Source organism: Chlorocebus sabaeus, chromosome 20 (genome assembly GCF_047675955.1).
Source record: "Chlorocebus sabaeus isolate Y175 chromosome 20, mChlSab1.0.hap1, whole genome shotgun sequence".
Classification (NCBI taxonomy): domain Eukaryota; kingdom Metazoa; phylum Chordata; class Mammalia; order Primates; family Cercopithecidae; genus Chlorocebus; species Chlorocebus sabaeus.
The window spans coordinates 109,419,298-109,428,858 of record NC_132923.1 but is presented as its reverse complement, the minus strand read 5'-3'; the positions used below and the strand labels follow the sequence as shown (position 1 = coordinate 109,428,858).

Sequence of the window (9,561 nt, the reverse complement as noted above, 5' to 3'; positions counted from 1 at the left end):
GTTCTTCACAGGAAGCCACAGGCCTCCCCTGCCTCGGCAGCCTCCAGCTACTGTTGCCCCAGGCCCTCAGCTGGCCCAGACCCCCCTTTCCAGGCAGAATCTAGTGATGCCTCATTCCCAGCAACCCCCTCTGCTGCCCAGCCAAGAAGTGCGTGTGGCGTGCTCCTCTCGTTAACTTTCATCCTTGTGACTTGGGTCTGGGAGCGCAGGCAGTGAACCTGGAGGTGAGACCTGACTGCAGAGAATCCTGAGTGCTGTGCTCAGGAGTTTGGAGATGCCCAAATTATAGGACTGAGGACTTGGAGAAGAGAGGAGGAGGTGGGCTCTGGAAGGATTCTCTGATGGACCACTCGTGAGCTTCAGGAGCTCCTGCTGCTGAGCAGGGGCAAGGTCTATTCATTTCCGTCTCTAGCTAACCTTGGTGGGGCCTGCCCCAGGGAGGGCTGTTGGTGATTGTGGAGCTGCTCAAGGCTGATGAGGGCTGATGGATTCCAAGATAGGACTGTACTGCCACCTGGTGGTCAGATAAGCACATAGCACCATGAAATTGTGAGTGCCCCTACCGGGAGAATGGTGATTCAAGGGTATGGGGGTCCTGAAAGGCTCTTAAAGAACAAGGAAATCCCTAGATTAAAATATTTTATTTAGCCGGGCGCGGTGGCTCAAGCCTGTAATCCCAGCACTTTGGGAGGCCGAGACGGGCGGATCACGAGGTCAGGAGATTGAGACCATCCTGGCTAACACGGTGAAACCCCGTCTCTACTAAAAAAAATACAAAAAACTAGCCGGGCGAGGTGGCGGGCGTCTGTAGTCCCAGCTACTCGGGAGGCTGAGGCAGGAGAATGTCGTAAACCCGGGAGGCGGAGCTTGCAGTGAGCTGAGATCCGGCCACAGCACTCAAGCCTGGGCGACAGAGCGACGACTCCGTCTCAAAAAAAAAAAAATTTTTTTTATTTAAGAGCAAGACACTCCTAACTTGAGCACTTGAGCAAGACATTCTAGGTCTGGACAAGAGTCCAACTCCTTCCCTTCTCCATTTTACAAAGTGGGAAACAGGTCCATAGGAAAGTGATGCGATCAGAGGGCCTCTACGTTGGCAGTCAGAGATGGGATCTATTTGTGGATTCTTTTTTTTTTTTGAGACAGAGTCTCGCTCTGTTGCCCAGGCTGGAGTACAATGGGGTGATCTTGGCTCACTGCAACCTCCACCTCCTGAGTTCAAGCGATTCTCCTGCCTCAGCCTCCCAAGTAACTGGGACTACAGGCATGCACCACCACGCCCGGCTAATTTTTCTATTTTTAGTAGAGACGGGGTAGAGACAAACCCTGCTAGTTTCTAGTTACCCTCATTTGTGACCAAACATGGGCATCGCCCCACACCATCACCCACTTTAGTCACCGAAGTTGGCACTACAGAGTGGCTTTTGGCTGCTTCCAAAAATAAAATTCATCCTCAGAAAGCCAGGATCTGACAGGGCTGAGGGGACTCAGAAGCATGTGCTTCAGGCTCAGCAGATGTTTTAGAGGAGGAAGCTCTGGAGACCACGATATCTAACACCCTCACCCTAGTTTCGAAATCAAGGAAGCAGGCCAGGCACGGTGGCTCATGCCTGTAATCCCTGCACTTTGGAGGTCGAGGTGGGCAGATCACTTGAGGTCAGGAGTTCGAGACCAGCCTGGCCAACATGGTGAAACCTTGTCTCTACTAAAAATACAAAAATTAGCAGCGCATGGTGGCGCACACCTATAATCCTAGCTACTTGAGAGACTGAGGCACAAGAATTGCTTGAACCCAGGAGGTGGAGGTTGTAGTGAGCCAAGATCGCACCACTGCACTCCAGCCTGGGCAATAGAGCAAGATTCTTCGTCTCAAACAATAACAAAAACAAGGGAACTGTACTTAACTTGTCTGAGGTGACTCAGTCCTGGAGCTGGGCCGGGACTCAGCCATGTATCTCTCTGAAGGTTGCTGCCAGGGAGGCATCTAAAAGTGTATTGAGGCCAGGCGCTGTGGCTCATGCCTGTATTCCCAGCACTTTGGGAGTGATCCTCAGGTGGATCACCTGAGGTCAGGAGTTCAAAACCAACCTGGCCAACGTGGCGAAACCCCTTCTCCACTAAAACTACAAAAATTAGCTGGAGGTGGTGGCAGGTGCCTGTAATCCCAGATACTTGGGAGGCTGAGGCAGGAGAATCGCTTGAACCTGGGAGGCAGAGGCTGCAGTGAGCCAAGATTACGCCACTGCACTCCAGCCTGTGCAACAGAGTGAGACTCTGCCTCAAGAAAAATTTTAATTACTTAAAAGTGCATTGAGCATCTCTCGACTTGTGATAGTGAATTCTGGTGTGTGTTCACCCTTCTGCCACAGGCTTTGTGGATGGGATGATTGTCGTCCCTGAAAGCTGGCAAGGGTGAGGGTGGGTGAAAGGAGATAGGGGTGGGAGGTGGTGACAGGGAAGGAAAAGGTGGGGTCCTCAGTGCACCATAAGCCCCAAGTAGGTGGGAACTGGGTCCCATCCACTGTGGTGTCCTTAGACCCCGCCATCCCTTGCAGAATGAAGGCAAGGAGTTATCCCGCACAGGCCGGTCCCAAGGGATCCTGGGGAAGGTGGAATCTCCCTATAAAGAACTGGTCATTTCCAGTGTCATTCAGCCTGAGGCCTGCTGAGGCCTCAGATCTAAAATTCCAGGGCAGAGCTGTCCATCTCTCTGGCCTTGATGCTGTCCAAGGGAATAAGTGGAGGGGGCTTCTTCTAAGGGCAGAGACCCTAATTTGGTGCCAACTTTGGAAGAAACGAAGAATATGGTCTGTGAGCCCCAGAGAGTAAACCCTGACTCTAAAGTCATATGATCTAATTCCTGGTTGTCACTTGGCTGTTTCCTCTTTGTTTTAGGCAAGTCCTTAATCAATCATAACTGACATTTACGGAATGCTTCCTATGCGTTTGGGTTGTCCTTTCCTTCCTATTCAGAAGGGCTATGAACTCCATATGCAAACTGTTCTCCCTATCCCCAGAGTCCTATGAGGAAACGGGGGCCTTGCCGAGCCCTGGAAAAGCTGCTGTTACACCCTTTCCTCAGAGCAAAGGGCTGAGTTTATTCTCCATCTGAGGGTGATCACTAGCACTTCTTGAGAGAATAGAGACCTGGCTTCTCCATCTCTGCCTAATCAGAGAAGTACCTGGAAGCTCCTCTCAGTGATAAGAAACTGAGTTCTGCCTCCCCAAGCACCCTGTGGAATCGAGTCTGTCCATTTAAACAGGAGGCCCTGCTAGGCAGGAGTCCGGAGAAGGGGATGTCTGAACTGAGTCTGGAAGGATAGAAAGGAGTTTTTCAGGCACATGAGCTTCTGAAGACATTCCGGGTAGAGAGACCAACATTTGCTAAGGCCCAGAAACAAAATCGACTGGTTGTGTTCCAGGAGCTGTGGTTGACTTGAAGGGAAAATGGGAATGGGGGTGTGTGGATGGCACAGGCCAGAGCCAGATTGTTTGGGTTTCTCACTGCAAACATGATTGACAGCAGGACAAAGTGTTTTCTGGAAGAAGTTTATTCTGTTTTCTTATCTAGGTTGTTGGGGACAGTGATAGAGAAAGTTCTGGATACTGGGCGGGGTCGGCACATGCTTGTAATCCTGCTTGGGAGGTTGAGACAGGAGGATCACTTGAGGCTAGGAGCTGGAGGCTGTAGGGCACTGTGATCGCATCTGTGAATAGCCACTGCACTCTAGCCTGGACAACATAGTGAGAACCCATCTCAAAAAAAAACAAAAAAAAAAAGGCAAAGTTCTAGATCCTAACTGGAAGAGTTAGGCTAAGAAGGAAGAAGAGGTTCTGGGAGCTGCTGGCTACTCTTCATCCTCCTCACTATCGAGATACTTGTGGGTGGCGTAGCCCAGCAGGGCACCTATTTTACCCATGGCGATGCTGCTGCCGCCAGCCCCTGTAAAGCAAACACAGATGAGTCAGTGGGGCCCAAGCGCCAGGCCCGGGAATCCAGATGTCTGGAAACCATTGGTTGAGTCCAGCTCCTCATTTCTAGATGGAGAAACAGAGGCCCTGAGAGGGGATGGCACTACCACAAAGTGAGTCCCATTTTTACCTTGCCTTGACATCCCACATCAGAGATGTGTTTCTGTAATGAAAAAGGCAAAAATAATGGCTCCTTCACTGGATGTCTGCCATGGAAATGCCATGTTATTAATCATGCCAACAGCCACCTTCATGGAGCCCTGTGTGGGTGTGGGGGGTTCACAAGCCGGGGATCATTTCATCTTGTCACAGCTACGTGGCATGTGAGAGGACAACTGTTTTATAGCCCAGAGGTGTCCCTGGGCTTGCCCATACTCTTCCCCTCCCATTGCAGGGGTGTGGCCCCCTCTGAGCAGGGCTCTCTTATTTTGGGCTGGTTCTTTGGGCTTTTGCCATTCAGAATTGAGAGAAGAGAAAATACAAGGTTCAGAAAGGCAAAATCCTGGTTTTCTCCAGGATTTTGGAGGCCTCAGAGCGAGAGAGAGTGGTGGGGGTAGGGTGGGGAGAGAGGACAGAGAGGGAAGTGAGGCCATTTTTTATGAGTCACTCTGGGCCGGCACAGTGGCTCATGCTTGCAATCTCCCACTTTGGGAGGCTAAAGTGGGAGGATTGCTTGAGCCCAGGAATTCAAGACCACCCTGGGTAACACAATGAGACCCTGTCTCTAAAAAAAAAAAAAAAAAAAAATCTGGCGTGGTGGCGGTATGCGCCTGTAGTCCCAGCTACTTGGGAGGCTGAGGCAGGAGGATAGCTTGAACCCAGGAGTTCCAGGCTGCTGTGAACTGTGATCATGCACTGCATTCCAGCCTGGCAGTGTGAGACCTTGTTTTGACCTTTATCTATGATAAGTAGATCAACAGACTGATCAATCGATAGATAGAAGAGTCACTGTGAGCTCTGTATCTGTTCCCTCCATGGTGTTCAAAAAGTGCAAGTCAAGACCACGTTTGGTGTGAGATTGATTTGAGTTACTCTACCACATTTCTTTGCTACTGTGGTCTCTGAGATTGAGCAGATTCAAAATACGTTAAACTGAGGATGATCACCCCAACGCACCGCTGAGAGAACTGAGGCTTGTTGTGATTTGGCCAAAGCATCAGCGAGGCACCCAGCTTCTGAGACTGAGAACGGGCTTTCTGGCATCCTACTGACTGGGTCAGAATCTAGGCTCTGCTCTAAACTAGCAGGCAGACTTGAGTAAATCACTTCATTCCTAGCCGGGCACAGTGACTCACACCTGTAATCCCAGCACTTGGGGACTCCGAGATGGGCAGATCAGCTGAGGTCAGGAGTTTGAGGCCAGCCTGGCCAACATGGTGAAACTCCACCTCTACTAAAAATACAAAACTTAGCCTGGCGTGGTGGCGTGTGCCTGTTATTCCAGCTACTTAGGAGGCTGTGGTAGGAAAATCGCTTGAACTCGGGAGGCGGAGGTTGTAGTGAACGAGATCACACCACTGCACTTCAGCCTGCCTTGGTGACACAGCCAGACTCCGTCTCAAAATAAATAAATAATCACTTAATTCCTGGTAACCTACTTAATTGCTTGAGTAAATTACTTAATTCCTGAGTGCCCCAGTTTCCCCATATGTATGATGAAAATAATATTAAAGAACGTTCTACCAGGGGCCCAGGCCCCGCACTCACCGGCGCTCTGCAGCGTGGCCACTAGGCCCCCGGCGGGGACGCCACCCCCATTCATGATCGCAGACCAGCTCATCAGCGAGGCAGCCACCGAGTTGGCCGCGATGCCGGCGCCGGTGAAGCCCAGCGCAGGCAGCCCGGCGACCGCGAGTCCTGGAGGGACAGGAGCGGGTGAGGGAGCGACCTCGGCAGAGGCCCGCCCCACCTGCCCGAGATTCTCCCCCTCCAGACCCACCTCCTCCGATGGCCATGAAGGTCAGGGCCTTCCAGAACCCGGAGCCGCTGTCCGAGCTCTCCGAGCACTCTTTCTTGCCTGCGGGAGAGCAGACAAAGCGTAGTGGGGGTGTTGGGGTGGAACGCAGGGGTCCCCTGCTCTGTGTCTGATGCTCAGGACCACTCCTGGAGGCGGGGGCCACCGCTCTCGTACTCAGAGAGCCTCACAGAGGGGAAGGGACTTTTCCCTGGGCGCCGAGCCTGGCACAGAACTAGCATTGAATAAATTTCGGTAGGATGGAGGAATGAACATAGTAGTGGGATTTGAATCTGGGACTCTGGCGACACCAACCCTGCACTGTCCGTTGAAATGAACCCTGACAGGGTCTCTACAGAAGCACGCCAGAATCTCTACACTCGGGACCCTGAAACTCTCTCCCTTATCCCACCCTCCTCCCATCCCCCAGCACCCTTATTTGCCTCCTTACTTGTCCCCTTACCTGCACCCTTATCTGTTCCCTTACCTGCACCCTTACCTGCAACCTTACCCGCATCCTTACCGGCATCCTTACCTGCACCCTTACCGGCACCCTTACCGGCACCCTCACCTGCACCCTTACCGGCACCCTCACCTGCATCCTTACCGGCACCCTCACCTGCATCCTTACCGGCACCCTCACCTGCACCCTTACCCACATTCTCACCTGCCTCCACCCCGCTGCAAGTGAAGAGCAGCAGGTAGCACAAGAAAAGCGATACCGCCTTCTGCCGCATGGTGGCGCCGCGCGCAGGCTCCGTCGCTAGACCTGCGAATAGGTGAGAGGGTGATGGTCACCGGAGCATTTTTGGAGCTCATCAGCTCCGTTGTTTTCCCTTCCAATTCCGACTGAATCAGTAAAAAGCAGCGAGGTGCGGTGAACGGAATCCAGGATCCCTCTCAGGAGCCTCGGGAATCCGTTTCCTTTCCGCATCAGTGGCAGAGATGTCCCTGCCCCAACCGGTGGGTGTGCGGATTCGCACGGTGTTTTCCGCAGATGTCAGTATCATGACTGTGGTTGTTCTTGGCCTTGTACCCAAGTGACCTTGGGCAGGATACCAGGGTACTTTGCTTCTCTGGGCTTCAGTTTATTTATTTCAAAAATTAGGGTATTAATAGAGTCTATTTCAGAGGGTACTTGTGAATTTAGTAACTGTTCCACGCTGTATCCCCGGCACTTTGAACAGTGCCTGACACATAGAATTTGCTTTAAAAAAAAATTTTTTTTAAAGATAAACTCATTCTTACAATGCATTGAATATCTACAGGCACCAAACATTGGCCTCACATCGATTTAATTTTTTTCAGAAAGAAAGTACGGAAGGGTGTGTGGAAAAAGAAACTCAGTTTCCCTCACTGTACAAGAGGCTTCTGATAGCAGATGTGTGGGGGTTTCTCCCCACCAGCAAGCAAGCAATCAGTCCTCTGGTGAACACCAGCTGAGGGTCCCCAAATTCAATTCTGACACCACTATGGGTAGATAGTGGCCGATCGCACATGTTGAGGGTTCAGTCCCCCAGACTGCCCATTGAAAGCCCTAGGTTGTTTTACCTGTGCTTCTGACTGACTATAGATTGGGGTTCCCACAATTCCCTTCTGCAGTTTTATTAATTTGCTAGAGCAGCTCACAGAACTCAGGGAAACACTTTACTTACATTTACTGGTTTCTTTCTATAAAAAAAAATTGATCTTGTGTTGTTTTGAGACAGGGTCTCACTCTGTTGCTCAGGCGGGTGTGCCGCAGCCCCATCTCAGCTCACTGCGACCTTCGCCTCCCAGGCTCAAGTGATCCTCCCACTTCAGCCTCCAGAGTAGCTGGGACTACAAGTATGCACCACCGCACCCAGCTTTTTTTTTTTTTTTTTTTTTTGAGACAAGGTTTCACCATGTTGCCTGGTCTTGAACTCCTGAGCTCAAGCAATCTGCCTGCCTCAGCCTCCTAAAGTGTTGGGATTACAGGCGTCAGCCACCACACCCAGCCACATTTACTGATTCCTTATGGATATTACAAATGCTCCAGATGAAGAGATGCACAGGGCAAGGTATGGGAGAAAGGGCATGGAGTTTCCATTCCTCTCCAGAAGCACCACCCACTGGGAACCTCTTTGTATTCCGCTATCTGGAAGCTCGTCAAACCCTGTCCTTTTGTGTTTTTGTGGAGGCTTCATTACATAGGCACGACTGATTAAATCATTGCCCATTGGTAATCAGCTTTACCTGCAGCCCCTCTCCCCTCCCCAGAGGAAATGCCAGCCATCACTCAACTTATTAGACAGTTAACACTCAAAAGATATTTATCACTTTGAAGATTCCAAGGATTTTAGGAGTTGTATGCCAGCAACTGGGGGATGAAAAAATATATTTTACAATATCACAAGGGATAAAGATCACACAGCAAATTGTGCAACATGGGTATACATTCAAGACTGTCAAAATTCAGAATCTATGCTCTTTCCTTTATACCACAAAACTGGAAAATGTGTATGCCCTCAAACTCACCTCTAACGTGACCTTTGTCAGCTCAATGCCATTTCCTTAAATTAAAAAGAAAAACAAGAAACTCCTCTCAAGTATTGAGTACTTAGCACTTTATGGCATGCAGTCCACTTGTATCTATAATGATACCATGAAGTCGGTACCATTGTTATCAACCACATGTTATAGGTAAGGAACTGAAGCTCAGAGAGGTTAAGTAATATTCCCAAGGCTGCCTAGCCAGGTCATGGAAAAGTCAGGGTTTAAACCCACAATTGGCTAATACCCAAAGCCCACTTTTTTTTTTTTTTTTTTTTTTTTTTTTTTTTTTTTGGAGACAGAGTCTCGTTCTGTCACCCAGGCTGGAGTGCAGTGGCGTGATCTCAGATCACTGCAACCTCCGCCTCACAGGTTCAAGGGATTCTCCTGCCTCAACCTCCCGAGTAGCTGGGATTACAGCCATGTGCCAGCATGCCCGGCAAATTTTTGTATTTTTAGTAGCGACGGGGTTTCACCATGTTGGCCAGGCTGGTCTCCAACTCCTGATCTCGTGATCTTCCCACCTTGGCCTCCCCAAAGTGCTGGGATTACAGGTGTGAGCCACCGCGCCCGGCCCCGGCCCCAAAGCCCACATTTTTAACAACCATTCCAGATGGCTTCATCTATCCTCAAAGATGAACTCACTGTCACATTGGATCCTATAATAAAGGGGCTTCTAAAATCATCCAGTCCTTTGAGCAGGTAAGGCAACTTAACCTTCCTTTTACAGAGGAAGCAATTAAGGTTCCAAGAGGTGACAGGGCTAAGGCCACAGATCGCTGATATTGCACCTGTAACCTGGGTCTCGTGCCTCTTGGGGTTTTGTATCCAATCTCCCTAAAATCTCCAACCCAGCCTCTTAGACAAGTCCCAGCCCAGGGCACTAAAAGGGACCCAGGGATGCTGCTCCCTGGAGAAGGGGCCTCCTGGCTCTCAGAACATGAGATTTACAGGCAGGCAGGCAGCCTGGCAGAGGGTGGCAGCTTGATGCCCACACTTCATAGCTCCTGAGTTTACCTTGGAGGACAGAAGAGAAGCAATCTTCAGCCCGGAGCCTGCTGATAGATGGGCACAGCGGCGAGTAAACGGTTCTCCGGCTGAAGGCTGGCTTTTTATCATCG

General features: G+C 50.5%; 1 protein-coding gene across 2 annotated transcripts; it reads right to left on the bottom strand.

Moving 5' to 3' along the window:
* Positions 1–624: 624 nt before the first annotated feature.
* Positions 625–9,561, bottom strand: IFI6 (interferon alpha inducible protein 6). Of its 2 annotated transcripts, none has more exons than XM_073007634.1 (5): positions 9,458–9,561; positions 6,594–6,695; positions 5,912–5,989; positions 5,680–5,829; positions 625–928 (listed from the first exon to the last, which is right to left on the bottom strand). In XM_073007634.1, exons 2-5 carry the CDS (start codon positions 6,661–6,663, stop codon positions 738–740), a joined length of 489 nt encoding a protein of 162 aa, XP_072863735.1. In that variant the 5' UTR covers positions 6,664–6,695; positions 9,458–9,561; the 3' UTR covers positions 625–737. The 2 variants fall into 2 exon arrangements, with proteins under 2 accessions (XP_072863735.1, XP_007978003.1); XM_007979812.3 differs by lacking the exon at positions 625–928 and adding an exon at positions 3,534–3,943.